The sequence below is a fragment of the Scomber japonicus genome, chromosome 24 (genome assembly GCF_027409825.1).
Source record: "Scomber japonicus isolate fScoJap1 chromosome 24, fScoJap1.pri, whole genome shotgun sequence".
NCBI lineage: Eukaryota > Metazoa > Chordata > Actinopteri > Scombriformes > Scombridae > Scomber > Scomber japonicus.
In genome coordinates, this window is record NC_070601.1 from 3,586,068 (window position 1) to 3,608,942 (window position 22,875).

Sequence of the window (22,875 nt, forward strand, 5' to 3'; positions counted from 1 at the left end):
AATAGTCTGAATCAGCAAATTAAATAATATAATATAATATAGCCTAATATAATATAATATAATATAATATAATATAATATAATATAGCCTAATATAATATAATATAATATAATATAATATGATATAATAGTAAAAAGTCATATTGGAAATTGCAGGTTTCGAATGTTTGTGTATGTGCGCGCGCGTCCACGTGACGACGATAATGGTGCCGGCGCTGATGCAGGCAACGGAGCGGGCGCGCGCCTTGGCGTTCCAGCAAAAAAAAGGGGAGCGCGCCTTTGTCAGGGGAGGAGGAGGAGGACATTAGGACGATGCGGGCATCTTCTTCAGGCTCCTTCATCATCTCTCTGCAACCAAGGCTGCACCTCCCAAATTTTTACCCCAGCTCTTCTTAATTTTGGGGTATTTTTGGCGGGGTTTTCTTTTAATCATGGCGCAGCCGAGGAAGCCTGGAGATAGTCGGCTTGGATGAGAAAAAAAAGCGAGAGATTCCTCATCTTTACGCCCAAATATGATCCGACTTGTTGGCTAAAATCCTTGAACTCTCTTTAATAACAATTAATAGAGCCTCTCCCCTGCCCTGTTGGAGGTCCCCGAACCTCACTTTGGGCACCACCCTTATTTTAAAAAGCAGAGACTTGGTGTAAATAAACAGCAGCAGCAGTAGCAGCAGTCATGATGGATGCTGCGGAGTGCGGAGTGAGAGTGATGTGCAGATTCAGGCCGCTCAACGAGGCCGAGATCAACAGAGGAGACAAATACATCCCCAAATTTAAAGAGGAGGACACTGTGGTCATTACGGTAAGTCTAAAACATACTCCCTCTTTTCTCTCTTTCTATCTCTCTATCTATCTTTTACCTGAAATGAAAGTCATCTGGAGCTCTGCAGGCAAGCTTGGAGATGCCAAGTGCGCAATAAGCTGAAGCTACAGTAGAGTCTGAGGGTGAATTATATACACCTTAAAGAGATATTTACTATAAATTTGCAGGAATATAAGAAGGAATTTGTAGTTATTCACACTTTAAAGCAGCCTCTATATGTTTTATATGATGTTATAATGAGTTAAAGGCTAATACAGATGATATATTGATGAGAAAATCAACAGAGAATCAATTTAGAGCTGCAGCTAACAAATCTAGGATGGTTAGTATCATCCTAGGTAAAGAAACGGATCATTTTCCTGATTAATTGATGAGAAAATCAACAGAGAATCAATTTAGAGCTGCAGCTAAAATATCTAGGACGGTTAGTGCCATCCTAGGTAAAGAAACGGATCATTTTCCTGATTAATTGATGATAAAATAAGCAATTAAGAAGCTGAAACTTTGGGATTATTTCATATTTATGCTTAAAAAATGATTCAAAGTCACAATAATCAACTAATTGTTGCAGTTTTATGACTATTTAGATGATTATATGGTTGGTTTTAGCAGAATTTGAGCAGGTTTCAGCTTCTTAAATGTGATGATTTCATGATTTTCTTTGTCATACATGATCATAAACTGATCATCTGATATTTATAGATGTCATTTTAGACTCTAGGGGACATTTTTCCTCAACTTTCTGACATTTTAAAGACAAATTAATCGATTAATTTAGAGAATAATTAGCTTTATTTAAAACAAAACATAAAAAAACCTCCTACTTAATATAACTCCCATATATATCTTCTCCACTACTGTAAACTTATAACTTCAAAGAGTTATTAGGCAGCAGAATAATAATATATCTTTAAATTCAAATACTCGTTATATGATTAATAAACAACAGAAATAACAATTGTTTAGTATACTAAATGTTAAATTAATATATATTAATACACGTTTTTGTTTGACCTACAATCCAAAATATAAAGATGATCATGTTTGACAGAGAAAAGCATTAAATTATCACATATTAAAGGTTAAAACCAACATATTATTGGCATTTTTGCTTTTAAAAAATGACTAAAATAAGCATATTATTGTCAAAATAGTTGTTGATTAATTATCTAATGATGGACTAATTGATTAATTGACTAATAATGGCAGTTTAAGTGGATTAATGGACCATAAAAGGTCAAAAAAATGGTAATTTATGTAAAATCTTAATGATTTGGATGAAAAAAAGGTTAATTTTGCACATTTTTATAACAAAATATTATAATTAATCATCTTTAAAAGTTTAATTTAATCACTTATTGATCATATTCTGCTGTATTGATGCTTTTATATGTATTTATATATTTATGGATGTTTAAAATCAATAAGAGGAAAAAAAAAAACCTGCTGATGCATTTTGGCAGACAACCAAAAAGCTTCCTTCTTCCTTTCCTTCTTCCTTTCCTTCCTTCCTTCCTTCCTCCCATCCTTTTCTTCCTTCCTTCCTCCCTCCCTCCTTCTTTCCGTCTGTCCTTCCTCTCTCCTTCTCTCTTTCTTTCTTTCTTTCCTTCCTTCCTCCTTTCCTTCCTTCCTCCCTCCTTTCCTTCCTTCCAACCTGCTGATGCATTTTGGCAGAAAACCAAAAAGCAACTCTCTGCTTTTAAAGCTTTGTGCACAAAAAACAAATCTGCCCTAAAAAGTCTTCAGACTGCAACCAATCAGGATCGTCTTTATCGATCATGTGACACGAGGCTGATTGATTAATTGATTATTGATTATTGATTAGACTGTGAGATTTAATAATAGGCCATGCTGATGTGTTTAAATGGCTCCTTCTGTCTGATTAATAGTCAGTTAACTATTAGAAAAGGTATGAACATCATTCCTTCCTTCCTTCCATCCTTCCTTCCTTCCTTCCTTCCTCCTTTCCTTCTTCCCTCCCTCCTTCCTTCCTTCCTTCCTCCCTCCTTACTCATTTCCTTCCTTCCTTCCTTCCTTACTCCTTTCCTTCCTTCCTTCCTTCCTTCCTTCCTTCCTCCCTCCCTCCTTACTCCTTTCCTTCCTTCCTTCCTCCTTCCCTTCATCCTTTCTTTCTTTCTTTCCTTCCTTCCTCCCACTCTCCTTGCTCATTTCCTTCCTTCCTTCCTCCTTTCCTTCCTTCCTCCCTTCATCCTTTCTTTCTTTCTTTCCTTCCTTCCTTCCTCCTTCCTTCCTTCCTTCCTCCCTCCTTCCCTCCTTACTCCTTTCCTTCCTTCCTTCCTCCTCTCCTTACTTCCTTCCTCCCTCCCTCCTTGCTCATTTCTTTCCTTCCTCCCTTCCTTTCCTCCCTTCCTTCCTTGTCCTTTTTGAGTTTGATTTCGTCTCATTAAAGCTGCATTTTTATTGGATTTTCTCACAAATGTCTGTCAGAAAAACAAAAATGGAGAAAAATCTGAAGGACATCGTCGTTTTTTTAAAGCTGTCAGCAGATGGACAGTGTGTGTGTGTGTGTGTGTGTGTGTGTGTGTGTGTGTGCGGCTCCATCAGCAGACCTGAATTATTCAGGCTGTTGCATTATCGCTCAGTCTGTTCTGTCGAAGCCTCGTCACCATCGATCAAACCTTCAGACACTCGTCACCGTTACTGTTTGTGTCAGTGCTTTCTCTTCCCTTTCTCTTTTTTGGAGAGAGAGAGAGAGAGAGAGAGAGAGAGAGAGAGAGAGAGAGAGAGAGAGAGCTGGACAAGGGCAGCTTCCAAATTTAAACTCTTTATTTTTTTAAAGATCATCCCTTTTTCTTTTTGTTCCTTTTTTTATTTATAGGCAGCAATAGAGAGATGACAGAAAAATGAGGAAGAGGACGAGGAAGAGGAAGAGATGTGGAAATGATAAAGCAGTTTTATTAAAGAAGGAGGAAGAGGAGGAAGAGGATATTGAAATGAAACCTCGTTAGATGGCTCAGAATCTGCATATTTCCAGTTTTTAAAGATGTTTTTTGATATTTTTAAGTTAAGTTTGGGAGTTAAGTCAATGCTACTGCAGCTTTTAGCTTTTAGGAAGGAAGGAAAGGAAAGGAGGAAGGAAGGAAGGAAAGGAGTTAAGAGGGAGGGAGGAAAGGAAGAAGGAAGGAAGGAATGAAGGAAGGAGGGAGGGAAGGAAGGAAGGGAGGGAGGGAGGAAGGAAGGAATGAAGGAAGGAAAGGAGTAAGGAGGGGGAGGAAAGGAGGAAGGAAGGAAGGAAGGAAGGAAGGAAGGAAGGAAGGAAGGAAAGAAGGAAGGGAGGAAGGAAGGAAGGAAGGAAGGAAGGAAGGAAGGAAGGAAAGGAGTAAGGAGGGGGAGGGCAAGGAAGAATGAAGGAAAAAGGAAGTATAGGATGGAGGAAAGGAAAGGAATGAAGGACGGAGGAAAGAAGGAAGGAAGGATGAAGGAAAGGAGGGAGGGAGGAAGGAAGAAGGAAGTATAGGAGGAAGGAAAGGAAGGGATGAAGGACGGAGGAAAGAAGAATGGAAGGGAGGAAGAAGGAAGGAAAGGAGGAAGGAAGGAGGGAGGAAAGGAAGGGATGAAGGACGGAGGAAAGAAGAATGGAAGGGAGGAAGAAGGAAGGAAAGGAGGAAGGAAGGAGGGAGGAAAGGAAGGGATGAAGGACGGAGGAAAGAAGAATGGAAGGGAGGAAGAAGGAAGGAAAGGAGGAAGGAAGGAAGGAGGGAAGGAAGGAAGGAAGGAGGGAGGGAAGGAAGGAGGGATGGATGAAGGATGGACATTTGGTCAAATCTAATCTAATTTTATTGATTCCAGTGCAGCAATATCTCCTTTTCTACTCATATTAATCAGAATACGAGTGTACTTCCTGTTATTTTATCATTATTAATCTCTTCCTGTTCCTGTTGTTGTTTATTTTTAAAAACAGGGGAAGCCGTATGTGTTCGACCGCGTGCTGCCGCCCAACACTTCACAGGAGCTGGTGTACGATCAGTGCGCCAAACAGATCGTCAAAGGTACGAAGATTTGCTCTTATTATATAATCTGTAATCTGTGTAATGTGAAATAATCCAACTCTGCTTCCTCTGCTGTAGGTTGAGGTTATATTTGCTTTGATTTTAGCATTCTGTCCTCCCTCCCTTCCTCTGTCCTTCTTTCCTTCCTCTCTCCCTCTCTCTTTCTTTCCTTCCCTCCTTCCTTCGTCCTTCCTTCCTCCCTACCCTCCTTCCTTCCTCCCTCCCTCCCTCCCTCCCTCCCTCCCTTCTTTCCTCTGTCCTTCTTTCCTTCCTTCTTCCTTCCTCCCTTCCTTCCTTCTTTCCTTCTTTCCTTCCTCCTTTCTTTCCTTCCTTCCTTCCTTCCTTCCTTCTTTCCTTCCTTCTCTCTGACTGTCCTTCCTCTCTCTTTCGTCCCTTCCTTCTTTCATTCCTCCATCGCCCTTCTTCTCTCTTTCCTCCCCACTACCTTCCTCCCTTCCTTCTTTCTTCTGTCCTTCTTTTCCTTTCTCCCTCCCCCCTCCTTCCTTCTTCCTCCCTTCCTTCTTTCCTCTGTCCTTCTTTTCCTTTCTCCCTCCCCCTACTTCCCTCTTCCTCCCTCCTTTCCTCCCTTCCTTCCTTTGTCCTTTCCTTCCTTCCTTCCTTCCTTCCTCCCTCCTTTCCTTTCTTCCTCCCTTCCTTCTATCCTTTTCTTCCTCCCTTCCTTCCTCCTTCCCTTCCTTCTTCCTCCCTCTCTTCCTTCTTCCTCCCTTCCTTCCTCCTTTCCTTCCTTCTTCCTCCCTTCCTTCTTTCATCCTTTCTTTCCTTCCTTCCTTCCTCCTTTCCCTCCTACCTCCCTTCCCTTCCTTCCTCCTTTCCTTCCTTCCTTCCTCCCTCCCTCCCTTCCTTCCTTCCTCCTTTCCTTCTTCCTCCCTTCCTACTTGACTTGAGGACAACAGGAGAGTTACTTTGACTAATTTTCTCTTATTTTACGCCATATTTTCATCCTCTCGTCTCTCCAGATGTGCTCGGCGGTTACAACGGGACGATCTTCGCCTACGGACAAACGTCCTCTGGGAAAACACACACCATGGAGGTAAAGAGATGAGCCTATAATGTTCCTAAAAATGCTGCCATCAGGTTTTTTTAGCTCCTTGAATCAGATCCAAGTGTTAAAACGGAGCAGATTTAGTGCTGTGGTGTAAAGTCTGTTACACAATGCCTCTAATCCTCTTTATCCATCTATAGCTGTCTGTCTGGATAGTAGAGAAAGTTCACAATGAAAGGTCCTTAAAGGCTCGGACTCTTGGAGAGATTAAAAAATCGAATTAACCCTCCTGTTGTCCTCGAGTCAAGGAAGGAAGGGAGGAAAGAAGGAAGGAAGGAAGGAAGGGAGGGAGGGAGGGAGGAAAGGAAGAAGGAGGGAGGAAGGAACGGAGGAAGAAGGAAGGAAAGGAAGGAAGGGAGGGAGAAGGAGGGAGGTAGAAGGAAGGAAAAGAGGGAGAAAGGATGGGAGGAAGAAGGAAGAAAAGGAAGGAAGGAAGGGAGGAAGAAGGAAGGAAAGGAAGGGAGGAAGGAAGGAAGGAAGGGAAGGAAAGAAGGAAGGAAGGAGGGCGAGAGAAAGGAAAAGAGGAAGCGAGGAAGGAAGGAAAGAAGGAAGGTAATGGGGAGGAAAGAAAGACACAAGGAGGGCGGGAGGGAGGAAGAAGGACGGAAAGGAGGGAGAAAGGAAAGAAGGAAAGAAAGGAGGGAGGAAGGAAGGGAGGAAAGGAAAGATGGAAGAGAAAAAAAAGGGGTGAATATGAAGATTTTGAGCTCCAGGAGAATACTGCAGGGGGAAGGAAAGAAGGAGGGAAGGAGGAGGGAAGGAAAGAAAGAGGGAGGAAGGAAGGAAGGAAGGAAGGAAGGAAGGGAGGAAGGAAGGAACAGTCAAAACAGACGGGGTCAATTTGACCCGGGAGGACGACATGAAGGTTAATAATCCAGCAGCTTTAAATTTAAATCCTCTCATCTGAATCTAAGTCTTTACATTAAGTCCCAATTCCATCAGTGAACCCTCCCTCCTTTTTTTAATTCCTCTCTCTCTCTCTCTCTCTCTCTCTCATCGCTCATCTGTCGTGTTTTTTTCAGGGCAAACTCCACGACCCGCAGCTGATGGGAATCATCCCTCGCATCTCCCACGATATCTTCGACCACATCTACTCCATGGACGAGAACCTGGAGTTTCACATCAAGGTACAAAATAAAAGCATGAAAAATAAAAGCACGGAAAATAAAAGCACGGAAAATAAAAGCACGAAAAATAAAAGCATGAAAAATCTGCATCTGTAATTAAGAGATTGATTTATAAAAGCTTGAATCACATTGTTCCTTAAATTGGTGATAAAGTGATAATTCCACCTTAAAAAAATCCACCTTAAAACACAAATTTAGGCTCTTCTGTCAAATTTAAAGGGTTAGAATAAAAATTATAACTTTTTAAATTTAATGTCTATTAATATTTAATCTGGAGAATCATGGAGATCAGGAAACAGCTTTCTTTCTTTCTCCTCTTCCTCCTTTTTTCTTTCTTTCTTTCTTTCTTTCCTCCTACTTCTTGTTCTTTCATTCTTTCTTTCTTTCTTCCTCTGCTTTCTTTCTTTCATTCTTTCTTTCTCTCTTTCTCTTTCTTTCCTCCTACTTTCTTCTTCGTCCTTTATCTTTCTTTCATTCTGTCTTTCTTTCTTTCCTCCAACTTCTTGTTGTTTCTTTCTTTCTTCCTCCGCTTTCTTTCTTTCTTTCTCTCTTTCTTTCCTCCTACTTTCTTCTTCGTCCTTTATCTTTCTTTCATTCTGTTTTTCTTTCTTTCCTCCAACTTCTTGTTGTTTCTTTCTTTCTTCCTCCGCTTTCTTTCTTTCTTTCTCTCTTTCTTTCTTTCTTTCTTTCTTTCCTCCAACTTCTTGGACTTTATTTTTCTTCTTAGTCCTTTATCTTTCTTTCTTTCTCTTCTTCCTCCTCTTTCTCTTTTCTTTCTTTCTTTCATTCTATCTTTCTTTCCTCCTACTTCTTGTAGGGTAAAAACATTTCAAATGATATAAAACCAACAAAAATACTAAATGTACATTTTAACAAACCTGATGCTGCTTTAAAAGCTAGTTTTATCATATTCTTGAATTGTTCATCAAGTTATTCATACGTTTATTTTCACATTTTGAACTAAACCACATGGACAATTATCAATAATCACAAAATAAGAGTTACTGCAGAGATCTGAGACGTTAAAGAAGGAAATACATTTAAAAAGCTTTAAATATTTAATGACTACTTCGTCCTATAAAGTCTAAAGTGATAGTTGAGCCATTAAAGCTTCCAAAACTATAAAAACAGACTTTATTCATTTTATTTTGACATCTGAAGGTGGAAATCAGCTGCACTTTTCTCTTATTCCTCGTGGATTTGAGGATATTTTCGGCTTTTTTTATGTCGTTAAAGTAAAAAACCAAAACAAGTGTGCTATAAATACTTTGCCTGTCAAATGTTCTGCTTTAATGTGTCTGAGATTGATTCTGTGTTGTTACAAAGTCATTTTCTTGTGACATTTCTGTGTTGTTGAAAGTCTAATTATAATAAAGTGTTGCTCTTTTGTCCCATATAATAAAAATAGCAACTTATTTAGCTCATTTTTTCCACTCTTAATATTTTATTCATCCAGTGTCTTAATGTAGAAGTAACAGGAAACTAAAAATATAAGAAAATAAAAGAGGAAAAAATTAAGATTTAAGTTAAAAAAATTAAATTAAACATGAGATATTAGATAAATTCATCCCTAATGTAAAACACATATGAAAAATATGACTATATAATTTAAAAATGCAGTTTAAACATTATAATTTTATTTATTTATTTTTTTTTATTGATGCTTTTTTTCAAATTAAAAGTTCTTCTGTTCAAACTCTGTTTCTCTGTGCAGGTCTCTTATTTTGAAATCTACCTGGACAAGATCAGAGACTTGCTGGATGGTAAGAAACACTTTATAATAATAGTTTATAATATTTAAAGTGAATTATTGGAGAGTTTTATTTCATATTTGTTTTTTTCTGTTTAAAGTGTCAAAGACGAACCTCTCTGTGCACGAGGACAAAAACAGAGTTCCCTACGTCAAGGTCGGTAAAACCTTTCCTTCCTTCCTTCCTTCCTTCCGTTCCTTCCTCCCTTCTTTCTTTCTTTCCTCCCTTACTTCCTCCCTCCTTCCTTCCTTTCTTCTCTCTTTCTTTCCTCCCCCCTACCTTTCTCCGTCCCTCCCTCCTTCCTTCTTTTCTCCCTCCTTCCTTCCTTCTTTCGTCCTTCCATCCTTCTTTCCTGCCTCCCTTCCTTCCTCCCTCCCTTCCTTCCTTCCTTCTTTCCTTCTTCCTTCCTCCCTTCCTTCTTTCCTTTCCTACCTCCCTCCTTTCCTTCTTTCCTCCCTCCTTTCCTTGCTTCCTTCCTTCCTTCCTCCCTCCTTTCCTTCCTACCTCCCTCCCTCCTTTCCTTCCTTCCTTCCCTCCTTTCCTTCCTCCATCTTTTAATAACGGAGGATCTTTCTCTTTTTCTGTCTCAGGGTTGCACCGAGCGTTTTGTCTCCAGTCCAGAGGAAGTGATGGACGTTATCGACGAGGGAAAAGCCAATCGCCACGTCGCTGTGACTAGTACGTAACTTTAAATGTGTATTTTAACATCCAAAACACATCCAGCGACAGGAGGGAGGAAGGAAGGAGGGAGGACGGAAGGAGGGAGGATGGAAGGAAGGGAAGGAAGGAGGGAGGGAGGGAGGGAGGGAGGGAAGGAGGGAGAAAGGAAAAGAGGAAGGAAAGAAGGACAGAGGAAAGGAGAAGGAGGGAGGGAGGGAAGGAGGGAAGGAAAGAAGGAGGGAGGGAGGAAGGAAAGGCGGAAGGTAGGAAAGAAAGAGGAAGAAAAGAAAGAGAGAAGGAGGGAGGAAGGTAGGAAAGAAAGAGGAAGAAAAGGAAGAGAGAAGGAGGGAGAAAGGAAGGACAGAGGGAAGGAAGGAAGGGAGGAAGGAAAGACAGAGGGAAAGAAGGAAGGGGGGAAGGAGGAGGGAGGGAGGGTGGGAAGGAGCGAGAAAGGAAAAGAGGAAGGAAAGAAGGAAGGGAGGAAGGTAGGGCGTGAGGAAAGACAGAGAAGGAGGGAGGAAGAAGGAAGGAAAGGAGGGAGGGAGGAAAAAAAGAAATCACCATTAAAATGAATCCAGGCTCTTATCTCATATTTCTTTCATCTTTCTTCCAGACATGAACGAGCACAGCTCTCGCAGCCACAGCATCTTCTTGATCAACATCAAGCAGGAGAACATGGAGACGGAGAAGAAGCTGTCGGGGAAACTCTACCTGGTCGACTTGGCCGGCAGTGAGAAGGTCGTAAAATAAAAAATAATACGATGTGTAGTTTATAAATGTTGAATGTTTTTTTTACAGTGTTTTTTTTTCTTCAGGTGAGTAAGACGGGAGCAGAAGGAGCAGTGCTGGACGAAGCTAAGAACATTAATAAGTCTCTGTCTGCGCTGGGGAACGTCATCTCCGCTCTGGCCGAAGGAACCGTGAGTTTATTCATCCTCTTATTTAAACACATGTGGCTTCAGTTTAACCCTTATATATCGTTTTTGGGATCAAATTTAACAGCTTGTAAAAACGCCTCAAATGTCTTTTATTTTGAAATTTGATGACTTTTCCGAAAGTGGCTCAAAATGCACAACGATTTTGATCCTTTTGAGGCAGTTTTGGGTCAATTTAACATGTTTTTTTATTTAAATGAATAGTTAATAGTTTTAATAAGATAGTAGTTATGAGGATTTATTTTTATGATGTAGCAGTGAAGACTGATGGCTCTAATGGTTATACAATAAACCCCACAGCTCCATAAAGTTCATTTTCACTTTCAATAAAAAATAACATTTAATTAACTAAAAGAGACATAAATTGATTAAAGAAACCTAATAAATACAACAAAAGACTCATAAAAATTACTAAAAGAGACACAAATTGACTAAAGAAACCTATAAAGAGACATAAAATTACTAAAAGAGACACAAATTGACTAAATAAACTTAAAAAATATAACAAAGACTTTTGACTAATGACTAAAGAAACCTAAAAAATACCAAAAAGAGACATAAAAATTACCAGAAGAGACACACATTGAGTAAATAAACTTAAAAAATATAAAAAAGAGACATAAAATTACTAAAACAGACACAAATTGACTAAATAAACTTAAAAAATATAAAAAGAGACATAAAAATGACTAAAAGAGACACAAATTGACTAAATAAAAACTAAAAAGAGACATAAAAATGACTAAAAGAGACAAAAATTGACAAAATAAAAACTAAAAAGAGACATAAAAATTACTAAAAGACACAAAAATTGACTAAATAAATATAAAAAATACCAAAAAGAGACATAAAAATGACTAAAAGAGACACAAAAATGACTAAATAAATATAAAAAATACCAAATAAGAGACATGAAAATGACTAAGAAACAACCTACAGCTAGCTTGAGTAACAGCTGCCATCTGGTTGCCATAGTAACGATGAGATGGAGTGACTAAAGAGACTCTAAACTACCAAAAAGAGATATTTCAATCATTATTGCCGTGTTATATGATATTGTCTGATAGTAGCTCCAACACTTTATTTTGAAGGGATTATTAAAGGATGTAGAATATAAACAGTATGTAAGGTTAGTGATATATATTTTTTTTCTATTTTTCCAGAAAACTCACGTCCCGTATCGAGACAGCAAGATGACTCGGATCCTGCAGGACTCTCTGGGAGGAAACTGTCGCACCACCATCATCATCTGCTGCTCGCCGTCCGTCTACAACGAGGCCGAGACCAAGTCCACGCTCATGTTCGGACAGAGGTGGGAACACTTTTGTTTTTTTATTCTATTATTTATGTGGTTTAACCTTCCTGTCATTCTCCCGGGTTACATTGACCCCATCTGTTTTGACTCTTCCTTCTTTCCTTTCCTCCCTTCCTTCTTTCCCTCCTCCCTCCCTCCCTCCTTCCTTCCTCCTTCTCTCTTTCTTTCCTCCCCCTACCTTCCTCCCTTCCTTTTTTCCTTCCTTCCTTCCTGTTTTCCTTTCTCTCTCCCTCCTACCTTCCTTTCCTACCTTCCTCCCTTCCTTTTTTCCTTCAATCTTCGAATCAAAGTCTCTGTGAGTAGTGAAAAGGTGTATTGTTTAACATAGTTATAATGTAGGCAGGCTACTGTGCTTTATTTTAGTATTTTAGTATTTAGTATTTAGATATATTGTGTACATATATATCCTCTGGTATGTTGTGTGCCTCCACCTATCATACAAATAATCATGGTGGGCCACTTTTTGGTCCCTGTCCAGCCCTGTTGACACAGAAGCAAAGCAGACATCTGTGTGTGTGTGTGTGTGTGTGTGTGTGTGTGTGTGTGTGTGTGTGTGTGTGTGTGTGTGTGTGTAGAAGGTGATCTGTGATTCATTACGACTCCTTTCTGACGTCAGTGATGTAAATTAACGAGCAGATGGCTCAGAGTTTCCCCCGCTGTGCGTCTGGTTTTATTCCTAATTAAGGATTCCAGTCATGAAATCGTTCACATCTTGTTTTGGTTTGTTCGTTTTTTTAACTGTCGGGTTGTTGTTTTTCTCCCAAAATCTGAGAAAAAAATCCATAAAACTGCATCATTACGAGTCAGTTTGTTTATTTAAACACTATAACACTTGTTTTATTCTTATATATTGTCATTATTTTATTCATTTTATGCATCTTGAGCATGTAATAGGAAAGGAGGAAAGAGGGAAGAAAGAAGGAAGGAAGGAGGGAGGGAAGGGGGGGAGAAGGAAGGAAGGGAGGGAGGAAGGAGGAAGGAAGGAAGGAGGGAAGGAAGAAGGAAGGAAGGGAGGGAGGAAGGAGGAAGGAAGGAAGGAGGGAAGGAAGAAGAAAGGAAAGGAGGGAGGGAGGAAGGGAGGGAGAAAGGAAGGAAGAAGGGAGAAAGGAGGGAAGGAAGGAAGGATGGAAAGGATGGATGAAGGAAGGAAGAAAGGAAAGGAGGGAGGGAGGGAGGAAAGAAGGTAGGAGGGAGGGAGAAAAGAAAAGAGGAAGGAAGGAAAGAAGGACAGGAAAGAAGGAAGGAAGGAGGGAAGGAAACAAGGAGGGCGGAAGGAAGGACAGAAGGAAGGAAGAAAAGAGAGAGAAGGAGGGAGGAAGGAAGGGAGGAAGAGAGGAAGGTAGGGGAGAGGAAATAAAGAGAGAAGGAGGGAGGAAGGAAGGAACAATCAAAACAGATGCCACAAAGGTTAAAAATAAGTCTTAAAAAGTGTTGTCTTGTTTCCTCTTCAGAGCAAAGACCATCAAGAACACCGTGTCTGTGAATCTGGAGCTGACGGCCGAAGAGTGGAAGAAGAAATACGAGAAGGAAAAAGACAAAAACAAGAGTCTGAAAAACATCATCCAGAGACTCGAGGCTGAGCTCAACCGCTGGAGGAACGGTGAGACAAAAAAAACACTGTAATAAATCATAATTATTATAAAAAAAAACTATAAATGATCAATTAGTGGAGTGATAGATGATAATTAACAGCAGATTTGGGGATCAGATAACAGTTAAAGTCATTAATCAAGCGTGTTTCTTTTTTTTTAAATAGATGATTAATACTAAAAAAAAGACCAATAATTTAATGAATAATGAGAATAATCATCAGGTGCAGCCCTAATTTTAGTAAGAAATGACTGAAAACTCAAACAGATGGAGCAAATTAAACCTAATCCTGCAGCTGCATGTCCAAAAATCAACCTGTATGATTTAAAATAAGTGCTTTTTATCATTTTCTATAGCTGATTAATACAAAAAATAATCAATATATATGACTTGATAATGAGAAGATGCCAAAACTCACACAGATACATCCAAAAATACAGCTATGTAGTCAAAAAGTAGTTATTTGTACCTTTAATTTTTAATAAACTTCAATTTAAATATACTTTTTTACCTTTTTTATATCTGATTAACACAAAAAATAACCAATATAATATAATAATTAATAATGAGAAGATACTATATAAAACCTAATCCTGCAGTTACATGTCCAAAAATCAAGATATGTGCTCAAAAATGACTTTATTGTTCCTTTATTTTTCATTTAACTTAAACTTAAATGTACTTTTTTACCTTTTTTATAGCTGATTAATACAAAAAAGTAACCAGTATACATTATATTTATCGATAGTGAGAAGATACCAAAATAAAAGATACCAAAATAAAAGATATATAGTCAAAAAATTAAACTTTATTGTACTTTTAACATCAAATTACAACTGATAAATCATATATTAGTGCTTATATATATATTTATATGTTTATATATGTTTTATATTGTACTCAAACACACATTAATGAATAATACACAACCGGTTTTTAATTTCTATGTGATACTTTCTTCCTCTCCTCTGAGACTGCAGTGTCTCCTTCATCCTCCTCGTCCTTTTTCCATTCCTGTTGCATAGTAACCACTAACCCCCCCTTCTCCCCCTCCTCCCCTCCCTCCCCTCCCTCCCCTCCTCCTCTGTCATCCCTCTGTTTCTGGCTTTTATTAAATGTCTCTTTACCCTCCACTCCTCCTCCTTCTCCTTCTCTCTTTTTCTGGCCTTTGTGTTTTTTATTTTTTTTATTTTATCCCCTTGTGGATGCTGATAACACTCGCTCCTTCCATAGCAACAAATCAGCTGCAGCCTCCCTAAATATATATACACACAGACACACACTCACACACACACACACACACACACACACACACACACACACACACATTATGCTGATGCAGTGTTTTGAGACATGAGTCAGCTTCTGGCTCCGTGCCGATCCATTTACTCCGGGAGAACGAGCGCAGCGTTTCACCTCTTTTCCATTTTCAGCCTCTTCTCCTTCACCTCTCCTCTCCTCCTCTGCCTTTCTTCTCCTCTCCTCCTCTTCTCTCCTCTCCATCTTCTCCTCTCCTCCTCTTCTCCTCTCCTCTCCTCCTCTCCTCTCCTCCTCTCCATCTTCTCCTCTTCACCTCTCATCTTCTCCTCTCCTCCTCTCCATCTTCTCCTCTTCACCTCTCCATCTTCTCCTCACCTCCTCTCCATATTCTCTTCTCCTCCTTCTCCTCCTCTCCTCTCCTCTCCTCCTCTGCTCTCCTCTCCTCCTCGCCTCTCCTCCTTCTCCTCTCCTCTTCCTTCTCTCCTCTCTTCCTCTACCTTTCCTCTCCTCCTCTCCTCCTCCTCCTCTCCATCTTCTCCTCTACTCCTCTCCTCCTTCTCCTCTCCTCTTCCTTCTCTCCTCTCCTCCTCTACCTTTCCTCTCCTTCTCTCCTCCTCCTCCTCTCCATCTTCTCCTCTCCTCCTCTACCTTTCCTCTCCTCCTCCTCTCCTCTCCTCCTCCTCCCTTCTCCTCTCCATCTTCTCCTTTCCTCCTCTCCATCTTCTCCTCTCCTCCTCTCCATCTTCTCCTCTCCTCCTCTACCTTTCCTCTCCTCCTCCTCTACACTCTTCTCCTCCTCCTCTCCACTCTTCTCCTCTCCTCCTCTCCTCCTCTCCATCTTCTCCTCTCCTCCTCTACCTTTCCTCTCCTCCTCCTCTCCACTCTTCTCCTCTCCTCCTCTCCATCTTCTCCTCTCCTCCTCTACCTTTCCTCTCCTCCTCCTCTCCTCTCCTCTCCTCCTCTCCTCCCCTCTCCTCCTCTCCTATCCTCTCCTCTCCTCCATCCATTCCTTTATCATGTTTCTTTCTCCATTTTCCATCCAAAGAATCTGATTTTTAAATGTTCTACATATTAGAAACTGCATGAGTTTCCCATAAAAGCTAATTTATATGATATGAAACTGTGTAATAGTGCATAAAATGATTCATCTCAACACATTATGACAAATACAAGACAATAATTAAACATTAAAGCATGTTCTCAGTCAGTTACGTATGATCGTATATTACAGGTGAGAACGTTCCAGAGGAGGAACAGCAGAATTCGAAGGATCAGAAGAACGTCGAGGCCAACGACAACACTCCCATCATCGATAACCTGCTGCCGGCCGGAGGAGGAGGAGGAGGAGGAGGAGGAGGAGGAGGAAGAGGAATAGGCTCGGTGTCTGGGGAGGAGAAGAGCAAGTACGAGGAGGACATCACTAACCTTTACAAACAGCTGGATGATAAGGTGACTGGTTTTAGACATTTCGAGCTTTATGCATGAATTATTTTACATTTTATCTTAGAAAATTGAAAAATAGAACTAAAAAAACCTCCTGATGATTATATTTTTGGTATTTTTTGCCAAGTAAAGACCCTAAAAAGTTATATTTTAAGCATTTTTATATAGTTTTTATCCTATTTTTTAGCTACTTTTACTCTGTACTATTTTTATTTTTATTCTTATATTACATTAATGTTTTTATTTTTTTTTATATTGCTCTCTGTTCCTTTTATCTGTAATTAATTTTTATTCTAAAGCACTTTGAGCTGCATTTATTCCATGAAAGGTGCTATACAAATAATATTAGTATTATTATTATGAAAAGTAGTTCATATATAATTTAAGGATATATAATACTCAATGCATTCATGTTATTTCTCTAAAAAGAAATAATACGCTTAAAAAAAGATGGATGCATGTTAATAATCAATAACTTGATAGTTGATAACTTAATTGATAATGTGAATAATGATCAGTTGCAGTCTTACTTTTAATAAGCTCTGTTTTTAATGTTTTATAAGATACATAAAAGTCACACAGATTAAACAAATGAAACCTAATCCTGCAGCTGCATGTCCAAAAATCCACATATATGCTCAAAAATGACATAATTGTAGCTTTACTTTTAATTTAATTGTACTTTTTTGGACCTAATTCTGCAGCTGCATGTCCAAAAATGATACGATAAGAATGAAAAGATATGTGCTAAAAAATGATACTTTATAGCTTTATATCTGCTTAAAGGCCTTTAAAAATGATGCAGAAATGTGGATAAAAGCTGTGCAAACTAATTAATATAAATGCCTGCAGGACGATGAGATCAACCAACACAGTCAGCTTGCAGAGAAACTCAAGGAGCAGATGTTGGACCAGGAGGAGGTTTGTCTCCCAGAGCACGAAAAATCAACTTTATGTTTAAATAAATATCCTTCTTTGTCTATATTTGATTTCCTTCTGGGTCTTTTTCTTTTTTTAGCTGCTGGCTTCGACGCGGCGCGACCACGAGAAGATCCAGGAGGAGCTGTGCCGGCTGCAGACGGAGAACGAGCTGGCCAAGGAGGAGGTGAAGGAGGTGCTGCAGGCTCTGGAGGAGCTGGCCGTCAACTACGACCAGAAGAGCCAGGAAGTGGAGGAGCGAGACCAGGCCAACCTGCAGCTGACCGAGGAACTGCAGCACAAGACGGTGAGAGAAGGAGCGCAGAGTTTATCTGAAGGTGTTTTTAGTTAGAGTTTAGTAAAACTGATTAATGCCATGAGGACTACATTACCCATCATGCAACTGGAAGCTGACAGCTGCCATCAATAGAAACTCTAAAAGCTTGAGCACTGACTTTATTAGAAGAATTTACTACTACTACTATTAACTCTAATACTACTACTAGTACTACTACTAATTCTACTACTACTACTACTACTACTACTACTACCTCTACTACTAATACTATTACTACTACTACTACTACTACTACCTCTACTACTAATTCTACTACTACTACTACTACTACTACTAGTACTACTACTATTAACTCTTCTACTACTACTACTGATTATACTACTAATTCTACTATTACTACTACAAATACTATTAATTCTACTACTACAAATACTACGACGACTATTAATTCTACTACTACTACTACAAATACTACTACTACTACTACAAATACTACTATTACTACTACAAATACTACTATTACTACTACTACTACTACAAATACTACTATTACTACTACAAATACTACTATTACTACTAATTCTACTACTACAAATACTACTATTACTACTACAAATACTACTATTACTACTACTACTACTGTTAATTCTACTACTAATTCTACAAATACTATTAATTCTACTATTACTACAAATACTACTACTATTAATTCTACTACTACAAATACTACTACTAGTACCTCTATTAATTCTACTAATACTATTAATTCTACTACTAATAATGACATGTATGTATTTTCATATATAATAGACAGTATGATAATAATCATATTTCTAACCATAAGTGAGTAGCATTATGCTCATATGGCAAATATGGGGGAGACGCTGCAGAGCAACAGAGACGCATTGACGTTCTTTTTGGGTGTGTGTGTGTGTGTGTGTGTATGTGTGTGTGTGCATGTGTGTGTGTGTATGTGTGTATCATGCAGGTCTTGCTGTCGGCGGTGCAGAGGGAGCTGAGTCAGCTGCAGGAGCTGAACGGCCTGCAGAGGAAGAGAGCCTCCGAAGTCCTCAATCTGCTGCTGCGTGACCTCAGCGAGATCGGCGCCCTCATCGGGACCAGCGATGTCAAGGCGAGCACACACACACACACACACACACACACACACACACACTATTACACTCCTCTCCCATCTCTCACACTCACCCTAACCCCCCCCCCCCCTTGTCTCTACAGTCCTCGGAGACGAAGGGGAACGGCTCGGCGGTGGAGGAGGAGTTTACCGTCGCCCGTCTCTACATCAGCAAGATGAAGTCGGAGGTCAAGTCTCTGGTCAACCGCAGCAAGCAGCTGGAGAGTGCCCAGGCCGACGCCCACCGCAAGATCCAGGCCAACGAGAAGGAGCTGGCGTCCTGTCAGCTGCTCATCTCCCAGGTAATGGTCGCCTAGGTAACGGCGTCACCTTGGTTATAGACTGGAGCTATAGTCTCTAATCCGGAGTTCAGGGTAGAGTTTTTAGCTCGATGACAACGAGAAGGAGCTGGCGTCCTGTCAGCTGCTCATCTCCCAGGTAACAGTCACCTAGGTAACGGTTGCCTAGGTCACTTTGGTTATACATCCTGCACTGGAGCTGTAGTCACTAATCTGCAGTTCAGGGTAAAGTTTTAGCTTGATAACAACGAGAAGGAGCTGGCATTCTGTCAGCTGCTCATCTCCCAGGTAACGGTCGCCTCGGTAACAGTGTCACCTTGGTCATCCATCCTGCACTGGAGCTGTAGTCTCTAATCCGGAGTTCAGGGTAGAGTTGACATGATTTAAGCCCCAATAATTCTGAGCTTTTCTTCTTCTTTTCGTTTTTTTTTTCCAGCACCAGGCCAAGATCAAGTCTCTGACCGACTACATGCAGAACATGGAGCAGAAGAAGAGGCAGCTGGAGGAGAGTCAGGACGCTCTGACCGAGGAGCTCGCCAAACTCCACGCTCAAGGTCCGCACCTTAAACATAAACAAGTCTCTTTAAAAAAAAAATAATAATAATCATGCAAATGAAACAGATTAAATACTACAGTGAGGGATTCTCAAAAGAGGAGGAAGTTGTCATCCAGGCCTTTATTTATAAAGTGGGAGGAACAGTGGGAGGTGCATATATAAAGGAGTTTCTAACACCCACAGTATAGAAAATTAGAAATAAAATGCATACTTTTTATATATTTTTGTGCAGCTGATACACATTTTAATACATGCAAAGTACAAATTTGACCCATTTGCACATTTAAGAGCTGTAAGAACACCATAAAACCTTTATTTTAGCTGGACTTTTCTCTAAAATCGACCCTCAGTTTAAAAATGTAATTATTGTGCAGCTGATACACATTTTTATAGATGCAAAAGTAAAGAAAAATGCCTTCTGTAACAGCTTATCGATCATCTCATATCAGGACAAACATGATAATTGAGATAACAGAAGCTACTTTTCCTTCTTCGTTGCTTCTCAGAGAAAAGGCATGAGGTGTCAGGAGAGGAGAAGGAGAAGGAGGACATCAGCAGACTGGACGGAGACGACGACATCAAGGTGACCTGAGTATCTGAGCAGCTGATTTTTTGATATTCAGGCGATCATGTGCGTAAATATCTAATATTTGTCTCTGTTGTTCTGCAGAGGTCGCTGGAGGAGCAGCTGGAGAGCCACAGGGAGGCTCATCAGAAGCAGCTCAGCCGCCTCCGAGACGAGATCGAAGACAAGCAGAGGATGCTGGACGAGCTCACCGAGTGAGGAAATGCACACACACACACACACACACACACACACACAAACCCCTGTAGTGTAGTGTAGTCTATATTTAGCTGTTTTAAAAGTAGTTTTCTTTCATGTCAAGGTGCTTTCATGCAGCTTTTTATAGTACACTCTGCATTTTTTTGTGCTAAAAGTTGCTTAAACATTACAATAAAAACAGGAATCATTCTTCAGTTTCCGGGAGCAGATATTTCTTTAGGAAAATGTCATTATTTTGCAGATTTCTGTTGTGCATATTTTCAATTTTTACAACAATAGACACATGTGCATGATCTTAAACCCAACTACTGTACGCGATAACCTTATAAAACATATTACTAGCTCTTGCAAATTAGTTGTATTTGAATATTATTTGCAGAGGAACCTCATATGTCCTACCTATGTTCTGATTTGTGCAAGATTTTGATCCATCTTGCATGAAATCTGTTCTCAAAAAGCTCTTTAAAACCTGAACTCATCCTGTGAAAGTCGGGCAGATAACATCCAATGTCGTCCATCGGCTCTATCTCAGGGTTTCACAAGGGCTCCGTTGAGGTTTCGGAGGATTTCTTACACTCCATTCAGGATCCGGCTTGAGAAAAATGTTCAAAGGCACAGCTGAAGAGAAGAAGAAGAAGAAGGAGTAGAGTAACTCAGCAGCTCAGTGAATAAAGCTTTTAACATGGAGGTTCAAAGTCAGCTTCTCACTCGTGGGTGTTCAAAGCCGAAATATTCCACACAGACTCTCTTTCTTTCCCTCTCCTTCTCTGAGAGTCATCTCAGTAGGTCAAGAGGCTCAATCTAAATGCAGAACTTTTAGATTAAAGGCTTCCTATCCAGAGAACAAGCTCAAAAACTATGTCTGTTTGTAGCTCAGATGATAAAACGATGATTTGAGAGTTTAAGGATGTTGCTCGTCTCATTTTTCCTACTTTGAGATCAAAGCCGAGACTGAAAAAATGCTAAAATTAGGAATAAAAAGGAGAAAAAGTGGAAAGAAATCAGTTTGATGAATGTATGAGTGATTTTTAAACTGACCTTAAAGCCGTAAAGTTTCTACAAAATCTCAAAAATGAAAAAAGAAATAAGTGAAGCAATGATATTTTTGGGTTAAAGTCATAATTCGGTGCTTATTTCTCTCTTTCTGTCTCTTATAGTCTAAATCAGGGTCTGTTGCTGGAGCAGGAGAGACTCATGTCAGACTACGACAAAGTGAAGGCTGAGGAACAGGAGAAAGATGCCAAACTTCAAAAACTCATGTAAGTACTGTAGCAGCGATCTCAGGCTGATCATTTCATCCTTTTAACAACTCGAGAAGCTAAATGTCTGTTTTTTATTTACCGACCAGGCTGCTGAACGAACAGAGCGAGCAGGCCAGAGAAGACTTGAAGGGTCTGGAGGAGACTGTGGTGAGTCAGATCTGGTATTATATTTTGTTGGTGAAAGTGTTTGACCCCTTGTTGAACTTCTGATTGTTGGTTTAAATCCCCGCTGTGGGCTGCTGATGCTCTTGGATACTCCTCAGTCTTTAATGTTGGTTTTGACAATCTGCTGTAATCAAGCACAGTGGATTTTGTGGTTGAGTTGGACTTCTGTCTGAGGCTGAGTTTTGTTGTTGTTGGTGTTGTGAACCAATAGTGTTGAGGTTAAATGAGATGACTGAAAGCTAGAAGGTTGATGGTTTAATCCCAGATTCAGAGGGTTGAAATGAAAGATGCATCATCATTAAACAGTTTGCACGTATACATATCTTTATCAAATACTAAAGAGTGACTAAATCCGCTTAATATGATATATTAAAGGTAGAGAGCATGGCTACACAGATATGGCTATAACATCAAAGAAAGACAAAGAGAAAAGTTTAAACATTAGCAGCTGGATTGTGTCTCTTCTCTTTCACTCCAATTCTCAAACTCAGCTTCTCAATGGAAGTTAAACTTTTATTTTCATTAGTTAAGTGTCACTTAAAGCCTGTCAAATGTATTCATCAAACCAATCACAGTTTAGCTCTGCAGAGATAGCTCAGCAGGATGAGTGACAGATCTTTGTCTTTGTGTATTGGTGGAGTTGTTGGTTCAATCCCTGCAGCAGGATAGAAATATTCTTGTTAACTCAGGTTTACACACCAGTCATACTGCCCCCTATAGGCTGCTTCACTAACTACACACACTCTGGTGAAAGTGCCACAGGAAATGAACCACATCCACACTTTCATTTGGGGATTTGGAATTTTAGGCCGATGGCAAGGCGGTGGGCTTATGGCTATTGGGTATTGGTAAAGGTGACTTTGTGTAATAAGCAACAAACATGTTATGGCAAGACACTTCCAACTGTTTTAAAAACTCATTCACACTTTCCACTAAAACGTCACCCAGACAGGATTTTTTCCCTCATAACCCCCTGCGGGCAGACCTCCGAAACATCGGGGGAGGACAAGGCCCTCCCCCTCACCCACTCCGCGTGAGACACATTTTTAGTATGATCCGGTTACTGATGCAGGAGAGGGATCGAACCAGCGACCTCACGTCCACAGACGTATTTGAGATCTGTCTCCGTCACTACACCAGGTCCCCTTCACACTCACACCTCTTCTCTCAACGCTTTTCAACCTCTCCTCTCTGTGATGTCACTGAAAAGTCACATGCTCGCCCGGACTCGAACCCACCACCCTTAAAATCTAAACCGGCTGTCTAACACACTCAACCACAGCCTCACACTAACTCCACAAGTCTTCATCAGCTTTTCAGTCTCCAGCAGTTTGTCTAATTTACAAAACTGCACCAGCACACTCGGGATGGAACCCACAACCTCAAAACTTCCTCTCAGCCGCACATCACAGCGAGCTACACTTTCACTCTCAACGCAAGCTATTCTCGTCTTTTCAACATTCAGTCATGTGACTCCATTTCCTC

The 22,875-nt window shown here is 40.0% G+C and overlaps 1 protein-coding gene across 1 annotated transcript in view; it reads left to right on the plus strand.

Moving 5' to 3' along the window:
* Positions 1-675: 675 nt before the first annotated feature.
* Positions 676-22,875, plus strand: part of LOC128354433 (kinesin heavy chain-like) — a 39,792-nt gene continuing 17,592 nt past the window's right edge. The window contains exons 1-21 of the mRNA XM_053314674.1: positions 676-801; positions 4,745-4,832; positions 5,810-5,883; positions 6,918-7,022; positions 8,737-8,785; positions 8,874-8,929; positions 9,364-9,451; positions 10,047-10,171; positions 10,249-10,353; positions 11,532-11,680; positions 13,135-13,283; positions 15,765-15,982; positions 16,829-16,897; positions 16,995-17,201; positions 18,181-18,324; positions 18,438-18,626; positions 19,060-19,177; positions 19,686-19,762; positions 19,850-19,959; positions 21,121-21,222; positions 21,312-21,372. Coding sequence (XP_053170649.1) covers positions 676-801; positions 4,745-4,832; positions 5,810-5,883; positions 6,918-7,022; positions 8,737-8,785; positions 8,874-8,929; positions 9,364-9,451; positions 10,047-10,171; positions 10,249-10,353; positions 11,532-11,680; positions 13,135-13,283; positions 15,765-15,982; positions 16,829-16,897; positions 16,995-17,201; positions 18,181-18,324; positions 18,438-18,626; positions 19,060-19,177; positions 19,686-19,762; positions 19,850-19,959; positions 21,121-21,222; positions 21,312-21,372 — 2,409 coding nt within the window. The remainder of the gene's footprint in view (positions 802-4,744; positions 4,833-5,809; positions 5,884-6,917; positions 7,023-8,736; positions 8,786-8,873; positions 8,930-9,363; positions 9,452-10,046; positions 10,172-10,248; positions 10,354-11,531; positions 11,681-13,134; positions 13,284-15,764; positions 15,983-16,828; positions 16,898-16,994; positions 17,202-18,180; positions 18,325-18,437; positions 18,627-19,059; positions 19,178-19,685; positions 19,763-19,849; positions 19,960-21,120; positions 21,223-21,311; positions 21,373-22,875) is intronic.